Raw genomic sequence first — 25,055 nt, 5'->3', positions numbered from 1 at the left:
AGATGGTTCTAATGAGTAACTGTGCCGTAACAAAGCAGTGCTGCCTGCAACATGCCACAGAATGCTATGAAAAGAGCTCAGGGTATACTTCTGCCAGACCTCAAGTCTCTCTTCATAGGGCAAGTATCAGGCAGTGTTATACTATCTTCCTCTACTTCATGGCTAAGAGACAATAAACCAGCCCTTGCTGGAACTGCTGCTGCACCAAGCATTACAAAACCCAAACACAATCAATGTGTACAGTTCCAGAAAGAAGCTACAGAAAATAAGCAATTTCTTTTCCTGCCCCTTTGTTTCACCTTGCCTTAGCACAATGCATTCTGTCAGACAAGAGTTTGTGAACTGAGATTAGAAAACAATATGCAAGCCAGAGAAATCCTGAAGCTGCAAACACAAAAAAAACCACCAAAACTTTAAATACTAAATGGATGGAGTAATTTGCCAATATACCTTTTACATTTCAACTCTGTTAGTAGGAGGTGGAGGAGGAAACCAGGTAATAGTATATCAAATCAAATGTCTAGATATCAGAAGCCATTGATATTCCTTGGGCAACCACATGGCGTGTTTACAGATAAATAAGTTATTCAGAAGTACAACTGTGGAACGCACCACACACTGGTACCCCAAAATGACAATGTTTTAAATTAGATCTTTAAGATACAAGTAGTGAACTTCCCTACTTAAGCCCCTATAAAAGGTGGTGAGATAGGCAAATGCTTACAGCTGAAGACCAATACTAGTGGCAAGAATGGTAAAATTAACAAAAACCCACAAACCAAAACAAAACCCACAAACCAAAACAAAACCCACAAATGAAAAAAACAAAACACCCCAAGAAAAACAGTATGAAATAGATGTTTCCAACTACTGAGTGCCTAAAGCAGGCAATAGTGAACAGGCACTAGGTGTTACACAAGGCTGTCACTAGTTTTGTTTTCTGAACTCCATGCTTTTCAACAGTATATTTGACTTTTCTAACTGTCCCACCAAAATAGTTTAGCAGATGAGTCTACAGACAGCCTTTCCCTGCCCCCCTCCCCCCCTCCTTTTTACAGTAAGGAAATCCTCTAAACATTTGCATCAACCTCCAGACGAACAGCTATCTGTAAATGTCAAATATGTCTGGCCAGATTCTGGGGCATCTGATAGAGTTCTATTGATTTCAAGTGAGCTTGCTGATTTAGCCTACTGAAGAACTTCGCATCATCCGATTAGGTTAAGTAAATTGACTTCTGAATCCTGACTATTTGCAAAAACCTTATGAACAACCTAGAGACTTACCACCCAAGAAAGGGTAGAAATTACTTGGTCAAGAGTTTTATTAATACAATTTTTTTTTTAAATCAATTTTCTCACGAAACAACTCACTAACAGAAAAGCAACAAAATTTGTTCGCTAAATTATTCATTACGAATTACTGAACCAGGTTCTCTGGTACTATAAAAAGCAGCAGCTCCACTGAGAGGAGAAAGAAATACAGCTGCTAAGAAACAGAGAATACAAGCACAAGTGCCGTAGGAATTCACTTCTGGGTTTACAAAGCTATCTGTGAGACCATTTAGTGGAAAATGGGAAGTAGAAGGGGAAGACACTGGTGATGGAAGCTGGTTGTCAACTCAGGAGAACCCCGGCAGTGACAGAACACCTCCATCAGACTCATCGAAAGCCCATGGAATCTGTGCAAGCCTAAAGTCCTGCCCCAACCTTTGGCAATGCAGAGACTGAATCCAACAATAATTAAAAATGTCAATTTTTTCTCCCTTCTCTCCAATCATTTAGTAATTACTTCAGTAATGCTAATGGAGTAGATTGTATGATTTCAGATGGATTCCTGAGGAAGTTAGTTGATACAGTCATATCATATGTGCCTGTACAGCCTAATAACTTTCAGGTTCTATTGCAAAACCTGGTTAAAATGCCACTAGACAAGAGGCCACAAAGATATTTAATTCCTAGAAGTTTTCTGCAAATACATGGTTGAGGGATGAGAAATAAGACTTTTCATATTCTCACCAAGGGAAAAGCTGCAGCATGAGAATTTCTCTCCTTTTGGACACCTTGAAATCCCCATGGGAGAGAAGTTAAGAACTTCCACTTGCAGGAAAAGCTTTGATCAATGCCTGTGTATTATTAGAACCCAGAAAACCCTATTACTAGGCACAAATCCACAGAAAAATCAATCAAACTTCATTTGTTTATGGCTATAGAAACAACTAGCAATACCTGTCAGGCTACACCGTATAATTCATCGTATGTAAGTCAGCAAAGAGCTGACAAATAGAGGCTGCATTAAACTATAAACAGACACATGACTCAGTGCACTAGAACTGGAAGGTGCTGTGTCCCTCACATTACCACCACAGAGTCCTCAAATATTTCATAAGAATATTTTTAAGGTAGTTTATAACTTCTTACATATTCAGTGATGCAAAGCATCATCAGGAAAATTTAGTAATATTATATTCATCTGTAATGAGAAACAACTTACCTGATGAAGCTAGAGTACATACACATATTTCAAAAAATACATTTGACAGTAAATTACATCGACTAAACAGAACCATCAAGACCAGAACGTAATCCTGAGCAAATATGTAAAACAGTTTCCCCCAGCAACCCAGTACTGTTGCTTGGTTCCCACGCAGAAAGGGTGAGACAGGGCACCAGCCCGACACGATCACCATCTCAGTCCATACAGTCAAGCGTTGCCCAGGCAGCCCATTAACCAGCAGCTCGTCAGCAAAGGGCTACATAAGCTATATGTGCATAGGGATCCAAACACGTTCCTGCTCTACAACCAAAGCAACGATGCTAACTCTTACCTTTGATTTCGGACAGCCTAAGTAATGCATCCTAGAGAAACTGTTAGCATTTGCAACGGGGAAGGTGTTTCCAAGAGGACCACGCTGGCTAATGTCAGCAAGAGTATGGTTTGCTTTCCCAGCCTGTCCCTCTTTCTTCAAGCGATCAATAAACTTCAAAGGTTATGTTTTTAATATGCATGATTTTGAATGTCATTACTGAACACAGATCATACAGTCCAGTACAATGAACATGCAACATTCCTGAGAGGAAAATATCTAGGCATCCAGCAAGCTGCTGGATTTGGAACTACATGCTAAATATCAGAAGGTAAATTAGAAACTGTGTGTGTGACCATTTTTGTGCTCTTATCACAATATTCGTTAGTTAGTATAAAATCTTTTACCTGCAGATACTAACACTATGCTTGAAAATATTATATTAGAGAAGACAGTAATCATTCATCAGTGCAGTAACAGAACCTTAACTGTACCTGATGCTTCCAACCACAGTATTTTGTATTTGAGAATCCCAAAGTGTTTCAAAGGCGGTGAATCAGCGCACCCTCACCACAGCCCCAGAGGCAATTTTTGTATCAGTTCCAGAGAACAAACGCTGGAGCAGGAAGATTGCAATCATCAGTGCAATGTTGGCCCAGACAGAAATGGTTTCCAGACATCTTGAATTTCTGTCCCTCATTTTAAAGATTAGATTCCTAAATACTGTCTGATGTTTGATATTTTCTTTTCTTTCAGCAGTAAACCACATTTCTAGCCTTCCTGATTGTCTGCATCGCTTTGATACAAAATACATGGTTCTTCTCTTACGTTAAGTGATTATCCTGGGGATAAAATCAGGAAATTCCCTCATTTTCCTCAGAACACAGGAAACAAAGGGACATTAAGATTTAATATCACCTCATCAGTAGTCTACAAGGCTGATAAGAAAGAGTCTGTAAGGTTGCTACTCTGGTCTTCAGAAGCTCTTAGCCACATAAAAAAAAAGAAAAAAAAAGGTTTTTTACTATAATTAAACATGTTTTATTAAAGCTTTCCCCTCATTTTCCTTTTCTTTGCTTCTTTCCCCCTCGTAGTTTTTACATCTTCTTTCATTCCTGCCTTTGATGTTTGCATGTTCTTCATACTTTCATTAAAAACATTTTGCACTATTCATTTCCACCCCACCTCCTCCTGTTTTAGAGGAATACATTTTTCCTGTGTCTGACTTTGCCTCTGCCCTCTACAGCTCAGCGAGAGCATAGGGAACATATGCTCTGGCGACAGCGTTCATTACAAAGTGGCACATGAAAAAACATCTTCCATCTCTTCCATTTCTTTTGTCTCTCACCTACACAGTGAATGTAACCTGTTCTCCTGGATATGAAGATTTATTCAGCATTTATTAACAAAAAAATGCAATTAGTCCTTTCAATTGTATAGTTAGTGCAGATATAAACACTACTGTTAAAAGGAAGATAAAATAAGATTGGGTTCTTCTTTACTTACATGTATCTAAAGACTCATCTGAATCATCAGGACAATCAGGCTCTCCATCACACAGCCAGTGTTGGGAGACACAAGTCACGCGATCACGACACAGAAACTCTCCTACGTCACATAACTGATGCTCTTCTGAAAATGAGAATGTTTTAGAATGCAATGATTAAAAATGAAGGAAAATAAAGTGGTGCAATGAAAATGAAAAGTGAAAATAAAGTGATTCTGAAATGAGAAATCAAAGCAAACAACAGAAACAAGGTGAAGTGATAATTTCATGAGAGATCTAATGCCCTTCCTTAGGCTGTAGAGTCCAGCTGCACCCAGCTGCAGTGTTTCAGTGGGAGAATGCCATAACTGTTCCAACCAGACACGAATGGCATTAGCATAAACTAATAAAGTTATATTTTTCTCTAACTATTTCACCTTGAAGTAAATTTGTTCACTAGATAGAAATCAACAAGCTTTAATTTCATATTATCACCAGGGGGATACTCCATCCTCCTCTCCTGCCCCAGAAAATATTTTCAAATTGTTGTTCAGGTAAACAGATTTTCAAGGATGTATTTCTGTAAGCAGTCAAAGACCTTCTTAAATAAATGTATTTCTGTAAGCAGTCAAAGATCTTCCTAAACAAACGTATATATATTTTTACTATTTCTTCAGGTACATATTTTAACAACCAAATCCTATCTCAGGTTTATATAAAAAAAATGCTTTATATTTCACATGAAAAAGATCCAAACAAATTATTTAGTTATTTAAGAACAACACTGAGGTGCCTTGAAAACAATGGCCTTAAAATGAGGGCAATTTTAGAAGCCTGGCACACCCAAACTATCTGCTGGATTCAACCACCAAAGTCTGATGTCCTTGAGATCTAGAATTAATTAACTCAAGACTCTTCCATCATTAATTAACGTAAAACTATTCTAACATTAATTAAAGCTCACAAAGCCTCTGTGCAATACATTATATCCATTTTATCAATATATAAATTACAGTAGAGCCTTCCAGAAGGCTACACTGCAGATTGCTGGGAAAGTTTCTTGATTATTTTTACACTGATGCAAGTGAGAAATGACTTACTGGAGGCAATAGCGTTACAAAGATATAAAGCCAGGTATAAATAAAGAGAGAATTAAGCCCAGTTCCACCTGTAGATCTATCTTTTAGTTTAGTTCATACCAAAAGCCAAGGGATAATACTGTTGATTTTTCTTATCACTATTAGCACACTAAGTCGGTGCCCTGTACGCCGCTAGCTTCAGTGCCTGCTGAACTGAGTTGCTCTCCTGAAAGACCTCTGTGGCTGCAGTGACTAAGTGCTTCAACTTTTCAAGAAGCATTACAATATTAATTTCTTAGTCTGATATGTCAACTAGCAATTAGTACGATACCAAAAAAACCCCACTGTTCCTCAGAACAACCCAACTGGCCTTCTGAACAAAATACCTATTTTGCAGGCACTATATATATACATTGTGTTGCCTGATCACCAAAAGATGTGTTTCTGAACATGCTTGTAAAGCTGACTCTGAGCTTGAAAGTAAACTCTTACGGCACAGTTTTGGGGGCATTTACGTTTTGTTACTCTAGGAAATAACAATGGGAACACTTTGTTAAAAATCAACCGTTTCGTTACGTGCACATCTCATTTTCAAGGTCAGTCCCTAAAACTATTGAGGACTACAGTTTCAAATGACTCAAAGTAGCAACTATTACGTCGACATGTTTCATATTGCTTAAACTAGCTACATCGTGGCTTCTACAACCATAGGAATCAAAGCATTTTTTGTTATATTTTAATTCTTTGCATTTACTGCAACTGCAAACAGCACTCAGTTGTTTAAGTTGTTCATCTTTGTAAAAAATGAGTGACTGTACAATTAAAAGTGTAAGTTTACATGCACATGGATGTGATTTTCTTCAGTCTTTCAGGGAGATGCTTAAGGGTCCTGCTTTGATAGCGCTTCTTGAAAAACCATCTTGGAAGTCAGAAAGAGGGAGAGCTTGGCAAGTTTCAGCATTTCAAAGACATATAGTAGTATAAGCAAAACTTGTATGATGAACTGTTTAATATTTGTTTTTATAATATTTTTGAAGTCCACAATAAATTTCTGTTGCTTTATGGAAACCTTGTACTACAGTGTGAACTGTCATTTTCTGTGCATAACATGTCTGTGTTTAACAGACCTGGGAATATCAAAACTAGCACAAAACCAGTTATCTTCCATGTCCACTTCTTTATACCACTCAAGAACAATTATTTCTCAGAGCAAAAAATAGTTGAAATGGCTAATTTTATGAATTAAGATTCATAAGATAAATGGTTTCAAGTTAGATTTTTCTAAATGTTATTTTTTATAGATTTTTGAACTGACAGCTAAGTGAAAAAAAATAATGAATAAATACAAAAATGTAAAGCTGTCAAAACACTTATATAATCAAGTTTACACAAGTGACTGGTCCTACATGAGCCTACTCAATTACCTACATGCAAAGTACCTATAGAAAAAGAAATCTTGTTTCTTTCCTAAGTCCTGTCAATAATTGGGTAAAAGGAGAAATCAATGCTGTCATTTGTGCCAAAATGTAATACTCTAAGTCAAATTCTATACTGCAGCAAGCAGAGCCCGTGTGAAGAAAATCACATTTGAAACCAACGAAGAATTTCAGTCTAGTTTGTAAACAAACCTTACAGCGATGCCAATGAAATCGTTGTGAAATGTGCAGGACTGCTCTTTTGTAGCTTTTTCGGCACAACGTCTATATTAAACGCTGTCCACAAGCCCTGGGGCCGTCACCGAAGAAACCCCAGCAATAAGGGAGGAAGGCGCTACGAAAGGAACAGATTCCCGTTCTACGCGGTCCTTACCATGGGGATGGAACATTTAAGGCAGAGAAAGACAACCAGTAAAGCCACGCTACCGTTAAACCAAAAACCTTTCTCCTCGGCAGCATTCCCTTTTGTTTTGTACTTTCATCTGTAATAAATACCTTTTCACTACTCTGTGTCAACTGCCAGTCAAAATGCATCCGAACGGTGTACTGCCAGCTGTAACGAACAGGAATCCAACAAAAACCTCTGAATAACACCATAAATGCCAGAATAAATGGCATTCAAACGAGGAGCTATATGGAAGAGGGAAGTATCCTGTCACTGCGCCCATGGGTAATGAGAGTCCGACACAAAAAACTGGCAGGTTGCTGATGGGAAAGAAGATATCAACTTTTTTTTTTTTTTTTTTTTGAGGAGGAACAAGAATACATCAGTCAGTAAGCACTGTTGTAGGTGACTGTCCCTTGCCTATTAGTGCACCAGGTTTTTCCAAATCTGCAGATGGTCACATAGGTCTACACAAACAAATCTTACATTTCTTCTTATTTTAGGCAAAGATATGAAAATAGATTTTTAGAACTTGTTTATGTCCAGCTAGGCTACATACATAGCTCAGTTTTGGGTTTTGGCCTGCGTACTTGGAAAAATGGCTTGTTTTCTATGTTTTTGTTTATGGTTTTTATTTTTTAATTAAATAATTTTGCTATTTCCATACAATTAAACCCCTGCTTACATTTTTTTCAACAGTACAGAAATTACAGTGATCTAAGCTTTTTATATTCTCTATCCAGAGAAAAACCCAGCAGAATGAAATAAAACCACTAACTTACAAAACACTTTGAAAAACAGATCTTGTTTAGAACAAAGCAGCTTAATATTAGCTCAGGGTTTTACTGGCTCTGAAACTGCTTTTTCAAACTGTTTTCTTTTGCGTATCTATAGAATTATCTTTCTTTTCATCTATCCTTACAGAACGAATTGGACCAGTTAATCATAAACATGCACTAAGTAGTGGGCTTTTTTGTTTTAAAAACACTTCCTAAAAAACAGTAATCTAAGACAGCCTTATTTTATAAGTGAAGAAAACAGGTCTTTTCAGTGACACCTCTCTGCACACTGCTTCTTTCTGTATTATGCATGCTGCACAGGCAGCTCCCAGCGGATGAGAAAATTCACATTTTTAACATCACAATTCTTTGAGATACAGAGCAGATGGTTAGAAATCATCTCTCTATGGGTAAATGAAAGCTTTGCCTCCCTAAGGATAGTACTCTTATCCGATGTTGCAAACACCTGGCAATGCCTCTTAGAAGGAAAGTTTCACAAAAAAGCTGGTGCCTTTGTTTTATAGTCAATGTTTCCAGAGCCAAGAACGCATTTCTTCCAAAAGACAGGCATATTTTTGAAGAGGACAAAACTCAAAAACTCCATTAGAAAACTAATTGCATTTATAATTTATGCAATTACACTAAACTTGGAAAAACACATTTCATTATCTTGTTAATAGACAAGGAAAAAAAAAAAAGCCAAACAAAGAAACAAACAACCCAGCACACAAGACAGTGGCCAGTGTCTGCCTACAACAGGAACGCTCCCAGCTTAGCGAGGCAGTTGCCTCTGTAAACGTGCATTCAGCTCCTGACCAACGACGAGGGATAAAGGTCACTGCCCGTGATCACATCAGCAGGTAGAGGTCAAAGGAATCTAGATCCTTCTTATTTGAGGGAATGCAATAATGAAAAGCAGGTCAACGGGATTCTTGAAAAGAACTATACAGGAGATAATATTTATATAATTGAGTGCTTCTTCAGTTCTATGAGAAGGTAAATGATTCTCTGTGAATGTAATTAATATCTGCCTTTGTCAAGGAACCAGAGGCGCAGAGAAGCTGTTGATTTCTAGAATTGTTTGTCCCTGCAGGCGTCAGCACTGTCCCCGCTTTCACAAGCCCATTGCTTGGGCACTCTACGGACCTGCCAAGCTTCCGCTAGGGTCTAGGTGACCCCACCACCCTGCTTAGATGACGGCTGCTTGGCGTGCTGTATTCAGAGCACTTCAATCCCCATCTGCTAAGAGCACCTGAGAGCCCAAAACCACAAATCTCCCATATGGCAAGACTCCTCAAAGTGAGCAAAACTCAGCCTAATGAAGTCTTGATCCATTATAGCGGGGAGTGTGCTCATTAAGCTTTCACTTCATATTCATAAAAACATGTGCAAACTAATCCAAAACCCACACTCAAACAGAAGCTTTTGAATGATATGATATAGTGCTATATGAATGAATGTTTAAGGATAAAAGATCATCATAACATAATTTTAAAAGCTTTTATAAAAATAGCTTAAGATTAACTTGAAGTGAGAATGTTTCATGAATTCTATTTAATGAATCTTTGCACACATTAAAAAAAAAAAATCAAAGATATTTTTACTGTGGTTAAAGTGAAACAACCAACTTTGGAATTTTCAATCTTCTCTGCTTTTTCAAGAAAGGAAAAGGGTAAGAAGAGACACACATAGAATAGCTGAATAGGGTGATGTGTGTGTAAACATACTTTCCTTTTAAATTTGGGAATGGCAAGATCAAGGGAAGAACCATGAAAACAAACAAAAAAAAACCCAGATAAACACATACAAGTGCTCAGCTGGTTTGCCCCTAACGGCACAGCCAGACAAAACTCCCAGGAAAGAGGGAGAATTGCCTGCCAAAATAGCATTTTTCAGAAGCAAAAGAGCAGGAAGACTAAGAAAGAGAGGAAAGGCCAGTAAGAGTGGTCAGAAAACTGTAATTCAGCTGTACGCTTTCATTTGGATCCCCTGGTGACTGCATCACCTGTCTGCATGACCAGGAACTTCTACTGATGATTATAAACCCGTTCTGCCATGTTTCAGGGACATTATGCAACCAAAAACTTGCACTTTTAAGTTCTTAATTAGTTTTGCTTTGATTTTAATTAAGTTATCTTCATTACAAGAGCTTAAAAACTCAGAACTTTTTTTTTTTTCCCCCCTCTCAAAAGCATGTTTTCCATTTGGGATTTTCTTTGATCTCTCACTGAAACATGGAAGGGTTTGCAGATTAATTTCTGCAAATTTTACTCAAAAGTATATTCTACTAGTAATTTATTATAGAATTCATCATACGCTAAAGCCTAAATTACTGCAACTGAAAGAGAGATGGGAAGAAAGAGCATGCACAGCACTTCCTACTTACGACTTTTCTGACTTTTATATAATCCTTTTCCAACCTTGTATACCTTTTGAGTTAAATCGACATTTTTAGAGCCAAGCATACAGCACAACATTTATGTTTTCGCCTCACTAAACTACAGACAAAACCCTTGGAATGTGCTCTGCAAAAGAGTAAACAGAGTTTTATATTCAGAAGATAAAAAAATGTTGTAATTTATTTCTGTCCTACCCAGTTCAGTACAATGCTGTGTTCAAAGTCAGAGAGCAAAATTTTATTCACAAGATCAAAAAAATCTCTCTCAAGATCTACGAGGCCCTGACTTCTATTTCTGTGATGGAAAGGAGCTTAACAAGCTGTGTGCGTTCACGTGCATACAGCATTCCTAAACTGCTAAAGGGATATATATGTATATGTTTTATTTGTATTTGTATTTGTATTTATTCAGTTCCTGGCATATTAATTATCACATACTCAGCACTTACTAATCAACTAATTGCTTTATCCATAGGCAAAGCACACGCACAGGTACCAGTCAATAAAAGCACCATACGTTCAGTTTATGCCATATATCTTTAAATGCCACACGCAAGTTTTTCTCAGTCCACCAATCTTTCCCCCAATAAGGTCACAGACATCTTGTTTAGAGTCTGGTCAGTCTCTTGATTGACATCAGACATCTTATTTCTCAGCCCATAACCTAGTCCATAAATACTCATGCTCGAATTCCTTATTTACATTACACAGATACACTAATTTTTCAGGCTTGCTCAGCGCCACTATAACTTATGGATCAGGCTGAGCAAATATTATTAAAGATCAGTATTAACAAGACGACTAGAAACATGCACTGCTCCATACAAATCCTCAAGTTTTTTTGGAGGTTGGTAGGGTATAAGCCCAGGGGCAGCCTTGTTCCTCTCATTCTTGCTCTTCCTTGGACAAAAAAGTATTTCCATTAAGGGGGCTGACCCTGACTCCCCTCCTGGGGATCTGAGCCAGGGAAGGTTATTATTCAGCCTTAATTTGGCACACTTACGGACAGAGAAATCTAAGAAATATTCAGGTAATGAGAAGGACCTAAATATTCCCGAGACAATTTTTACCTAATCGGCAAAGGGTCACACAATACTAAGTATCTCAGCAAACTACAAAATGACATGATAGTGATGTTCTCTAATGACACGAAAATACTACAGAATAGCCAGATGCCACCTCGAATACAACAGAGTTATACTAATAGAAAAACATTACCTGTTATCTTGTCATTAGCCAATCCCTACTCCTGAAGTCCCAACAAGCTCATTACGAACCAGTTCTTCACAATTACCTTTTATTGTCTTGAAAACTGGAGAAACATGCAAACACCCCAGGGTGAAGCTGTCCTTCTTTCCAAACAGCCAGACTTAAACCGAATGTTAATGTCAGGATGGAGGGTCAAAGTGACCATCACTTATCCCCATATGTATGAAGAATGACAAGCCCCATAACAGAGTCAACAACGTGCCCTTTCAGCGGCTGACAGCTAGACAGTGCCGGCGTGAATGTGAGCGAAAATGCTCTCATTTGTGGAAAACTCCTCAAAGGTTTCCACCGAAACGAGTCTTCTCTCTTTCCCATCTCACAGAACAAAATGTCTTTGAAGAAGCCATTGGCATGGAATATGAAAACCTCTGAGCCTCTCCACCTGGGTCTGTATTATCATAATGCGTTCATAATATTAACATTTCCTTTGCTCTGGTGTAAGCCTCCTCGTCAGGAGGAAGTGATTGCAAAAGAAGACTTTAAAAAAAAAGTACATAAACAAAAAATTAGTCTTCATAAGGAAAGGTGAGGATCTCGTCAGGAACTTTCACAGGACACCCTACACACTATGCGCTTCCTAGTCCAAGTATATACCTTGATAAGCACCACAAACTGTCACATGAAAAGAAATTCTAGGAGAGAAAACTTGCGTAAAACGTTTTTTTGAACACCTACATGCTTCCTGCTTCTTCAAGAAGATCAGTGGAGAAAAGACTAAGGCTTTCAGCTACTTCCAGGACCAAATCTCAAAAAGGTTTGAAAGACAAACTCCTGAAAAGCAGAAGAAATGAGCAGAAGGATTGGGACTGAGAACAAGTCACCCTGAGCCAATTTCAAACCCAGCTGACACGGTGTGCCACTTACTGTGCCTCTAAGCAGGACTTCAGATGAATTTTTCATCTACTATCTGTCTTAGCTCTTTTAACTTAGATCCTTCCAAGATACACTTTTACCGTCACTAGTTGTAAACCTTCCAAATTTAATTGTCATGTTTTCAGGGCAAAATTGCTGCTTCTTCTTAAAGTAGGATGGAAATCCCGACTTGAGACAAATTATTTAAATAAATCCCACACAATATTTTCTCTTTAGAAAGCTGAAAACATTCATTACATAGCTTATTAGAATACCTTTGATAAGTCCTCTGTTGAGCAGATGTTCTATCATTGTGATTTTTCACATAGTAACATTTTCAGCAAATACCGAAAGATAATTAATTTAGATAAATTTCATATGTCAAAGGGTAATAAGTGATGTCACTGTTTTAATTCAGTAGCTTTATTACCATGTAAAACATAACAAAACCATTTCTTTTGATTTTTTTAAGCTCTAATAGAATGGCATCTGCCCAATCAAGGAAGGAAAAGCACATACTAAACTGCTGCAATTTTTAAAGACACCAGGAACACTGTGCGAATAAGAAAATTCTGCTCTGTTTCTTATCATTTTGAAGAAAAGTAATTTTTTAATGTTTTCTTTTAAAGTGCAGATAACAATGAAGGAAAGATGCAGCTAGGCAAGACAGAGGTAATTCTGATGACTGTATAATGGGAAAACAAAGTTACACTTAAAAAAATGAAAAAAGTAGGATAACTCACTGGTTATAGTTAAGGATTAAAAAAAACCCCAAAACAGTATGAAAGGAACAATGCAGTATCTGAACTGAATTGAACAATCTGCTTTGCTTTCTCTTATTTCCCTGGAGGAAGATGTTGAGGCTGTGTTATCATTGGTGGTCGATTTTCTTGTTTGCTTTGTTTTAGGACTCAAGGACCAATTTTGTTCCTTTTGCCAAAAATTACATTTTCAATATTGTACTGGACAGTTTAATCCTGAAATTAGACAGTCTTCCAGCACCTAATTGGTTTGTTCCAGACAAATCCCAAGAGCTCATATCCTCTATTTCAGATTCGGTGGGCCTTTCGTCCTTCCCTCCCACCCGTGTGCTTCAGGGACAACTGGGAGTCACCAGCGACTTCAGAGGACCTCAAAACACGCAGGACTAGCAGTGACCTCATGAGGCTACCCAGTCCAGCTCCTTTGACGTAAGCCGCAGCCTCGTCTCCCAAGGCCTATCTAGCACACAGTTATCAATGCAGTTCTTAAATCCTGCAGTGGAATTTCTGTCCCACTTAGCTCATCTACTCCAGCGCTCAGCTACTCTTACGGAGAGAACGTTTGCCGTAATGGGCAGCCTAGCTGTCATGACAGCAATCAGATAATATTTACCCAGCTCTGAACCGCTGCTTACGGCTCACACTTAAGCCCAGTAACATGGGGCTATCCATCTTCTCTACCCACTCTTTTGTCATTCCATTGCCTATCATTTAATACTAACAGCTCTGCTAACCATGATCAGTGTCACAGAGATAGCGGCCGAGTTTGATGGATAGCAAAGCTGGTTTTTTATCCCACAGTGATTAATGTAACGGGCTGGGGGAGATGTATGGAAGAACTTGCAACTCGCACACAATTTACGTACACGAATATAGCAAATAATGACGCGGAGGATGGCAGGGCAGGAGAATTAAGAACCAAACTCTTGGACAAAACCTTATCAGAAGACAATAAACATTAAGGTCTTTTTGCAGCTAGGAAGGAAGCCCTGTTCTACCAATACTCTCGTAGTCAGGAGGGGCAAGCCTGCTGTCACTAAACATATCTCAGAATGATCCCACTTAAAATGACACGAAATAATAATGAACAGGTTTCGATAGCAGATGGAAGCCTATTACATAATTCAATTTTAATGACCAGAGAAGTCTTAAATACAAAGGTTTTGGTTTGTGCAACAAGAGATTTATATGAAATGAAACGGCCAAATCTGCTACCATAAGCAACTACGTATGTTTAATACATGCTCATTTTATATTGGAATAATTAATCTACAGGGAAATGGGGTTAAAGACGGTAAGAGATCCTTAAACAAAACTCAATGATTAAAAGGATGAAAGAACTAGCAGAAAACCAAGCTAAAATTCTTTTCTACATACAGGCTACATAAACAGCTAAAAAGGAGAGTCTTATTACTAGGGTTAAGTATTCCATTCAAATTGGATGCTGCATAACTTCAATACCAAAAAAGCTCAGAGCAAGTATTAAGAACATGGTAGTAACATTAGCAACTTGCCACAACAACAAAATATTTATTTTTCATATAAATGATTTTAAAATTTACTCCAATCCTACAAGTGGCTCCATATTTATGTTGTGCCTTACTGAAGTCATATCCATTATTTTAAATAACTCAACATTTCTAAGTTAAATTGTAAGAATTAAGTCAATGGCACACCAAAGGTTCACCCAATATAGGCTTAATTGCAATTTAAGAGTCATGAAAGTAGTTAAAATTGTGATCCTCTGCAGTTCAGGTCTGACTTTTCTGACAGCTTGATCCAAGACTGATAAATTAAGGTGTAATCTAAATATGTATTTGTTGAATAATGATTTCCACACCACTAGAGAACAATGTATTGTGGCTTTAGTTGTTGCTGTCAGCATGCCTTGAATGTGAATATCTGAGTAGGCAAACATATTATTTAGAGGTAGGAAGATGCAATGTTTAGTAAAGCGTTACTACGGGAAAAATTTAAATGGCATGTACAAAGGCAGCTTGTATTCTGTCCAAAATGGCAACGTAACAAAGGATCACATCAAAATAATGGATGGACTTCATATCTGAAGCACCTTTCTGCTTTGTAAAAACATAGCCAACATATATGCATATTGCATCACCTAGACCAGCACAGTGTCACCCAGCTACCTACAAACAAGTTTTGAAACTACCCTGGCTTGGATTTATTATCCCACCTAGGGGGGATAATCCATTCCAGGACACCGGGAATAGCACTGGGTGAGTTACGTGAGCCTTGAGTAATGACACGCAGGATTAATGAGCACATATGTCCATTTGTTCCTTGGAAACGAGAAGGAAACAGTCAAAGCTTTGGCACTAGGGAGAAGAGTTGAGTTGATAGAAGGATGACAAAACCATCACAGGCCTCAAGTACGGACCAATAACAAAAACTTTTATTTTTAAAGCAAGCTAGGAATCACTCATCTCTGATTAAAGCTTTCTTGCAGGAAGGAGCTCTTGTCTTAGGTTGCATTCTAGAATCATCGTCAGCTCATTAGGCAAGGAAAAGCATGCACTATCACTCTGAGTTATTTAAAAAAATCATTACAAAAAATATTTATTAAATGTTTTGAAACATTAACATATTTTATATAATTCATATGCATAAATTAAGTATTTAATTATTCAAAGACAAGCCAACACCAAGGAACTGTAAGTTTAAATAACTATTCCTATGTCTTATTAAGGTAAAAATATATTATCTGTTACAAATGTTAACTCATATTTTTAAAAATTATTGAAGACAGACAGATGTGAAAATAGATACAAGGGGAAATAAAGACAATGGTTGATACAGTGTTATCACCTAACTCTGTAGAGAGAATAAAAGAAAAAGTTTATTGCCAAGTAGTTACTTGACAAAAAGACAGACGCAGGTCCTTATGGAGGTAACATTTAATTCAAAGGCAGTGTTCCTATGGGAAGACTTACATCAGCTATTGCTTTTTCAGATCCCTGCAGTCCCTAGGGCTATTTCTGTCACACAGGATGGTCAAGAGGATAGAAACAGTCAGTTAGAAAGCTAAAGACAGCATCAGGAACAGAATTGATATGATGATACGCAGGATTCCACACAGGTGCTGGAATTTTTAGTTTGTACAGACAGCAAGGATGAAATAATTTAATTTTTAACATAACTGTTTTCTTCAAACTGCTCCGGTATCTGAGGATTGAAGGGTGGCCAAGGCAATCATAACTTTTGAGAAGTTTCACTGCAGTCACGGAAATCGGGCTCCTAAGCCTGATGTGCTGAGTAAGGAGTTAGTGGGCACCTGAATAAATACGATATACCACAGCTCTGGCGAGGAAGGTCCCACCTTAAAACAAAACCAGCCGGAGGACAAACCATGACAAATACATACTCAGGCTCCTCTTTGTCCCCACTCTCTTCTGTCCAAAAATCTCTAAGTTACTTTTAGGACTTTCCACATGTGGAGAACAGTAACTAAAATTCAAGTGATGGCTGAGGACACAGGAGAGGAGACCAAAAGCTTCATAATCAGGAAAAATCAGCCAGCTTTAAATAAAAACCAAGAAAAGCCATCCTCAGGTAGTAAGCTCAGGATAAAACCTGCAGACATCATCATTTTAGCAGGTCAGAAGGATGATCGATGTCTAACCTTTGTTAGCAACACCAGAGCTCACTTCAGCAGGAGGGGTGCTGAGGATTTTATTACCCGCTTTGCTAGCCGCTGGGATTGTGCTAAGAAAATTATGCCTTGGTTTAACCACACATAAAGGGGAACAAAGACTCTCTGCATTGAGCTACTTTGACTCTAAATGCTTATTACTGCTTACCTTTAAGTGATTTCACGCGTGTCGAAGGTACGCCACGTATACTGTAAAATATGTACAATCCTGCAAACTGTCACTTTCTTGACAGTGTTCCCACAGTCATTCCCAGCTACCCCAAGGTGATGTGACAACATATGCTTGAACTATCTCTGCTGGGACTTATTAAACAAACAGTATGTTCTGTAGATTAAACCATAATTAGGCATGATGTCAGTATTGTAAAAGCGCCGTAATTATGCCCCCATTTGTTCTACTAATTTCCTCAGCACTAAAAACATGAATTCTCACAGGCTGGCATGAAACTGGTAGTTCAGAGTTCAGAAGTTTCCTGTCTTCTGATGGGTAAAAATAATACTGTAAAACTAGCAAAGTCAGCAGGTTCCTCGGGGGGGGTTGGGGCGGAGAAGAATTTAAAGACTTCAGGGGACTTTGGACCAGGCCATACATAAAGGGCACTCATATCTGTATGCAGTATGGACCCCTTTAAATAGAGTTAGGTAGCATTCATCCTTATACCGTCTCCTCCCTTGAGGATAGAATAATAGCAGATGCCTACACAGAAAAAAAAGAATATTAGGAAGCATGTATTTTTAGCAACTTTAATTATATTCTAGCAGCAGGAAAGAAAGAAATGCAGAACCATACAACCAGGCAATTCTCCCCAGAAGACAGACGCGGCTTCAGAGCTCTGCAGCAGAACCATTTCACTTGCGAGTGATTTCAAGTGAGGGAATTACCGAGAAGGCTGTTTCTTTGGTGCTGCACTAGTGTTTCTTTGCAGCTGCTCTACAGAACCTCAGCAACTGGGATAAATCACTCAAGCAGACACAATCCTTAAGATTCCTCAGAAACACGCGTATACGTACACACGTTCCGCAACGAGCTGGTTTGGCCTGTTCTGTGATCAGTGATAACAATACTTTTTAGACCTTACATATATATTTTATATTTTTTATGGCACCATATTTTTAAGTTTCCCCCAGCTGGGGATTCATTAAGAGCAGTCCACTGTACTTCAGGACACCAGCAAAAGCAGTTTTACCTCGCAAATCCACGTTGTTGGAAAGATGCAGACCTGAATGCCAAGCTAGACTCTGCAGTATTTGTAATATACATCCTAAGCAGCTGATATTCCCGCCAAAATAACATGGGGAGATCCAGAGCAACGGGGTTTTGAAATAGCTCAGCTGATGAACTCAAGTAACTTTTTTCAGTACACTAACAAAATGTTTTTTCTGGGCAGCAGGATGAAGGAAAGACACAGGACAAAACAGTCAAACCACTACTACTACCGATTGCCCTACCCCAGCTATCAGGAAGAAAATTAACTCTATCCCAGCCAAAACCAGGACAACACGCAATCATTTTTTTCATTATACCGATTACTTTTGCTGTATGCAATGTATGATGTATAATTTAGATTTCAGTTAAGATGCAAGTGGAAAACGAGCTTCATCCCTTTTATAGACACCAGATTTTCCTGCTGCAGTCTCCCCCCGAGCAGCACACATAACCGCACCATTTGACCCAAGCTCAGCTTCGGAAATATTTACATCACAAAGGTAAATGTTTAGTTTGGTGGTCTAGCGGCACATTAGTTTAGGGGAAAATAAAGCCTCCTATGTTGACTACAAAGGGAACAGGTTTGCGGAGCTGGTGGAGGTACCCGCTTTGCGCGGTACGAGCCCGCGCCGCCGCCGCCATCACCAGCCCGGCACAGACAGCAGCAGCTCCCGCCCAGGGGCTGCCACCTGCTTTTAAAACACACAGATTTTAAACCTGTAACAGGAAACGACCATCACAGCAAGCCACAGAGCGTCCCGCGCATGTTGCGTTTTCAGGGTGGATGCTATTGGCATCGACAAAATGATGCCTACACTAGAGGCTGCCTTCTGCAGAAATAAATAACTGGTGAAAGAAACCCTTGCTCGGAACGACGTTGCTTTACAGAACAGCACTGGAACGCACGAGTTTCACAGCCCCTTTAAAATAAGCGTTAATCAAAACCACGCACGGAAAGCCCATGAACATACACCCTCGTGGGTGTACCCGTTACAGCTTCAAGCGCCGGGACCAGAAGCGAGCGCTCCCCGGGCGCGCCGCCCGCGAAGGAGCGGAAGCAGGAGGCTCGTCGCAGCTTGGGGCCGTCTTCAGAGGAAGCACCCGTGAGGGTTCCTTACCGCTCAGAGCAATTTTGAAGGAAAACAGAGAGAACCGAAAGCCGGGCAATCACCACCCCAAGCAGAGGTCTCTCGCACGAGGGGTCCTAACATTTCACAGCGCTATTAACGCATCCTTGCGCGCTTCAACTTCAGGACTGAACCTTGACGTATTTAATAATCCAGGAGGATTAAAATGCTGACTGCGAGTTCTTAGCAAAAGAAGCTGTGCTCACTCACGAAGCCCTTTTGCCTAAAACACTGCCGGGAACACACGCTCTGCCATATTTGATACGACACCCTTTGCAGGTCACTGCCGGGGCCAGCTGAAGTACTGGTTCTTATAGATCAACTCTTACAAAGTCGTGGGGTTTTTTAAACAAACAAACAAAACCGTCACATTAGTACTTATTTTATGCTAATAAAATAATGTACAGTATTAACTGTTTAAGTCATCATTTGAAGGTTTGTACAATAAATATTTTAAAATACTTTATTTAAAAAAAAATAATTGCAATAGCTGGTATTATGGCATGACAGTCAAAAAATATTAATTTTTGTTTCACTTACTGTATTTGCAGAACAAATACGAGCCTGAATCAGGGCTCAGGGAATGGAATATTTAGACTGTACAATCTAAATATATCTCCCAAGGAAAAACAATTAATTATCTTTGTTACTGCCACTTCTGCCGAGAACAGATGCAATTCCTGGCTTGCCAAGTTCACGTCACTGAGGGTTATTCCTATTAATATCAATTAAGATCTAAACTGTTTGAGTCTCTTCAATAATGACGCTCAAGTAGATTTAAAGTGCCATTTCACAGAAAGCACACCTGTAGCAGAATGGTGGCACATATTCTTTATCTAAAAGAAAAAAAAGATTAAAAAAAGATAGACATGGCTCACTGAAATGTGTTCAAGCACCGGTAACTAAGGCTCACTAATTTCCTAAGATAGCTCCAAAGACTCTTGTATTTACTTCCACTTGAGAAGCGTGGTAAAAACCTTGTTCCTTAATTGAATTGGAGCTACTATTACACCATCACTTACGGACTGCAATTCACTCAGCCCACAAAGTTGTGTCAAACTGGTATTAAGCACATTGTATGACTTCACTGCTGAGTGCACTTAGAGACCATCACGGCTGGAACTTCTCCGTTGCCATCTCAGCTATGACCTTCCTGGGATCTATACTATGGGATCAGCCCAGAAATTAATCTTCTCACCTAAAGAGAAGCCCACACTTTCACTCACACAGCTTTCGACTTTTGTTCTGATGACTATGTCAAATTATTCAAATATATTTGTCATTAAGGCATTGGGGGCTGATTAGGATAAAGAACAATTATCACCTTGCAACAAGTTTCTTTAAACTATAAGCAAGCAAGTTCAGACAACCGGAAGATTGATATTGATTGAACCAAGTCTAACTAAACTGAGGCTTAGCAATTAATAAATTAGGTAAACATTAATAAATTAAGTAACATCTAGCAACATGCACAAAGCAGCTTTCAAAACATATGGTGTACCTGCACAAAGAAAATATTTTTTTTCCTGTTATTTGCTACCTAGTAATGATCACTATCATAAATATAAAGCTAGTTTAAGCAACAGTAAGTGTTTAAATCCTGGAGGGTACACATACAAGAAAAAAAATCCAAGAGATTTTAAGGTCAATTTGACAAGATAGATAACCCATATGTTTCATTTTGAAGAAAATCACATGTTTTCACTGAGGACAAAAATAGCATTCCAGGTAGAAGATATGAATATTGAAGAAGACCTAAGGTGATGAATGCAGCTGAATACACAGGGGAAGACTTTTTTTAAACTCACACCACCTGTATAAAGTTATTTTGAAGATCCCTTGAGACACACACTAGCATGACTGGTCATTTTAACGTATTTTGGAAATCTGCCTTTTGAGGAAATAGAAGATGACATTGTAATATTGCAAAGTCAATCAAAACATTCATAATTTTGAAGCCCAAGATAAAAATCAGAATAAAAATAGGGTAAGATGCCCTAGTCACATAATATTTTGTGCACTGCTTTGCCAAATGGAACAAAGACCTTTTTATCATTAAGGGTAAGTCAAATATAGGTGGTCACAGCTTTCCCAAACTCTCCAGCCGGGAACACTAATGTGTTTTAAGCGGTCACTGGAGGGGGCAGAGTGAGGCTTCCTGAGGACGTGCCAAGTCAGTCGGATCTCACAGCCCAAGTAGCTTAAGGTTCAAGGCTCTATTCGGATCTCTGCACACCATTCCCATCGTCCCTATGGACTGAGGCATAAGCACGCGAGCCACCTATGGTGGGCTGCACAAAAGAAATAATTTTTGAACCAACTTGGCCATTGGCTTACATTGGCCAGTCGGATCACTTTTTCTCTTTACATCTCCTGCCATGCTGATGGAGATCCACATCAGAACAGCACTTTATGGCAGCCTGGACCTCAGTCAGCACTTTCCCTTGCCTTTGTTCAATCAGAAATATCATACTGTGAATCCATTTTAGCTAAAAGGGGCATGACACAAGGCAGTCTGAGGAGCAAGGAGGTAGAGCCGGGTCCATAGTTTCCCTCTTTTGGCAGACGTGTGACCGGTTTAACCTCCCACAGAGATTTATCTGCCCTTCAAAATGAATTTTACCCTCTGCAGCAGAAATACTTTTGTGTTTGTGAGCACTAGGGAGGAAAAGTAAAATCTCTCATGCTTCACAAAGATGAACGAGTTACAAATCCGTGTTTCCACAGAACTCTTCCAAACTCCACTGATGTTACCCCCGAAAAATCAGGTCTTTAAGGCTTTTACCGGACACTTGCATGAGAATTGCTTTTCATGGTTTCACTCCCCTACTGTGCGTGACCTCAGCAAGGACAACAAAGACATTCTTTGGTCCTCATGGTTTTCTGCATTGGCCCAAACACATCCCTGGACACCATCTCCCCTCTCATTTCTACCAGGTTGCATTATTTAACGATGCCCCAGAAAAGCCACCCAGAGGAAAGAAGTCTCTCATTTGAAGAGGGAAAGGCCAAAAGTACCATGTGACTGTTGTTAAGGAAGCAAAACGGAGATGAAAATCTGTTGGAGTTACGACAGACAAGAAAGAGATGAAAATAGAAACAACTAAAAAAATATTGAAAATCATCAGGATGAAGGCAAAACAAAAGGCAGTCCGAGGAGTTACTAGTTTGTGTGAAGTGTCTTTTATATGCTTAGAAACTGGACCTCTGCACATCCATAATCCAGAGAGGCATCAGGTGAGGCAGAAGGAACCTTTTATGAGTGCTACACTATGTCTGCATCAAGTAGACAGAGAAAATAACCTTTGAAACTGAAGTCCTATTCATCATTCAAAACCAAATGCAGTATTGTTCCCGTTTAACTCGATGCTGCTTCTAATAAAGTGGTTTAGACTAACTTTATTGGCTTACGAGTTCATTTTTATTCTGCTCAGATTCACCGATAGACACCGTTGTGCTTCCTCATCTTGTGGAAAGAACACGGGACCAAGATAATCGCAAGGCTGACATTTCAGCACGTTCATCACTCAGAAGCAAACATTTTACTTTAAAAATACCCCAGCCTGCATCCTGTGGCAGGTGAAGAGCCTTCTAAGTTCTTCTGATCATGGTTTGGTCAAACATCACCAACATAAAAGAGATCACTTCATGAAAAATTCCTATTTCTTCTCAACCCTGAAGGTAACTGCTTTAAGCACTGCATAAATTAAAATTCAGCAACACTGAACTTAACCTAGATAATTACTTTACATAACTTAGATGTGATGAATAACAGAAATCTGCAGAACTACACAGATTATAGGAAAGGCATTTTATGACTGTTCCAAAAGTAACAACCTCTTTAAGAAAACTGAAGGTGCATTTCTTTTGTCTTGCCAGGTACAAGCTAACATTTCCCACTTTCTGCATTTCTGTTATTTTTCAAATAGTTCGTGAGAAATTCTGTTATCATTTTTCATACTTTTCGGTCAGGTTTTTCTTCCTCTACACATGTAATTATATCATTAACCCAGACAGACATGCCTTTCCTGATCTTCCTGGTGTACTTTCCACAGAAGGACATAAGAGCACTGAGCTCTATTTCTACTTTCAGTAATGCTACATTGATATCATACAACTGTATTTGTATATACAAAACTAATTCATGCACAATGCAAAGTATAACTTTTCCTTGAGTATTAGTATACCCACATAAATAATAAAGAATTCCCACTTGCTGCAATATGATCTGGGGAATAAAGATCATCAAGAGAAGAGATCAAGTGAAATTTATTTATTTAGCAGAATGAAACAAAGGCTGACAGGAATATCTTCGCCATCTATGAAGATGTTAGAAGAGACACATGAAAAAGGAATGTTTATACAGGTGTCCTTCTGCATTAGTAGCTCAACTAGCCACGATTTGTATGAATGTAAAGAAGGTTAGAAAAGCTAGATTTTGAGAGACTTTCCCTAAGGACCAATAAAGGCATAAAATAAAGTTACAGCGGAGCTTAAAGAAAGTAATGAATGGGTTATAAAGCTGTTTTATATCATACATTCCCAACATTCTTGATCCATAAAGCACAGACAATATGACCAAAACTTGCCACAGTCTGTACTGATGAGCCTGTTTACACTTTCATTTAATGTGTTTACTCAGAGCTATTATCAGCAACATTTTTTCACTGCATTACAAAGACCAGAAGCTGGCATCAGCCAAGTGGCATTTAAAAAGAGCAGCCGAAAGGAAAGCATAATGTTACTGTGCCGTACCCCTTTAAAAATCCCTGTCCTCCGCTTAATTGCAAGGACCCTAAAGTAATAAGCATTTCCTGGAACATACAAAGTATTCTTTTTTGACGAGGACAGAATACATTTGTTTCCCAAATTAGGTGGAACCCTACAGATGTTGGCATTAAGTGTACTGATGGGAATCACGATCATCTGTCAGAAAAATGTATAAATCCTTTGGGCTCTATAACAAGTTGACGGCGTTCCCGTGAAATATTAACTAGGCACAATGCAGACATTGACATTTAACTCTGTATTTCCAGAGGATTTTTTTCCGACTCATCATTGCTCTCTCCAGTTTTCTCAGGCTCCACGTTTTATAGAAGTGACCATATGTTTAGATTTGTATTTGATGACATAATTGCAAAACTGCAGCAAGGAAGCAGCTAGAGCTCTGCATGTTAGCTGTGTTGTGGCCGCAGAGCTGAAGAAGCCTTCTGCAATGCAGTGAAAGCCACATTAACAACTTCCAAACCTTAACAAGGAAATGGGTATTTATATTGTCAGCTACAGCAGAAGCATGAAACCAGGCAGCCCTTACAATAAACTAGGTCCCTCTGTTACTTTTACAAAAGTAATAGAGGAAACAGTAAATTTGAATCTGTCCAAGTTGCTGGTTTCTGTGGAGAAGTGGAGTTGGCCTTTTTGTAATCTATCATCATTTACAATACAGCGATATGGTAAAACAGAATCTTCATGAATGTTTTATGAAGTTGTAGGTGGTAGAAAACTCCTTCTTGCTCAAAAGAGCAAAATTAGAGTTAGAATCTTTTTCTCATGAAGAATTCCTTCATGAACCCGGGGACCCTCTTCTTCGTTAAAAGTTTCACTAGAAGTAGTATGCTTTCCACATACGTGCAAGATGTTCCACTTTTTGACAAACGGGCTTTTTTATGATTGTCTACTTAATTGAAAAAAACTCCAACCAGCAACTTCTGGAACACTGCAAAAAGAATACGCTCAAGGTATAGCAGCACGAGAGGCACACAGGGCAGCGGGGATTCAAGAATAACTACAAGTATCAGTCCT

The 25,055-nt window shown here is 38.8% G+C and overlaps 1 protein-coding gene across 1 annotated transcript in view; it reads right to left on the bottom strand.

Annotated features, from left to right (window-relative positions):
* Positions 1–25,055, bottom strand: part of LRP1B (LDL receptor related protein 1B) — a gene marked incomplete at its 3' end in the record, with an annotated part of 741,532 nt that overhangs the window by 564,752 nt on the left and 151,725 nt on the right. The window contains exon 2 of the mRNA XM_082001234.1: positions 4,311–4,436. Within this exon, the coding sequence (XP_081857360.1) occupies positions 4,311–4,436 (126 nt within the window). The remainder of the gene's footprint in view (positions 1–4,310; positions 4,437–25,055) is intronic.

Source organism: Phaethon aethereus (assembly GCF_964289735.1).
Source record: "Phaethon aethereus genome assembly, chromosome: 6".
In the NCBI taxonomy this organism is placed as follows: domain Eukaryota; kingdom Metazoa; phylum Chordata; class Aves; order Phaethontiformes; family Phaethontidae; genus Phaethon; species Phaethon aethereus.
This window is presented reverse-complemented; position numbering and strand designations above follow the sequence as displayed.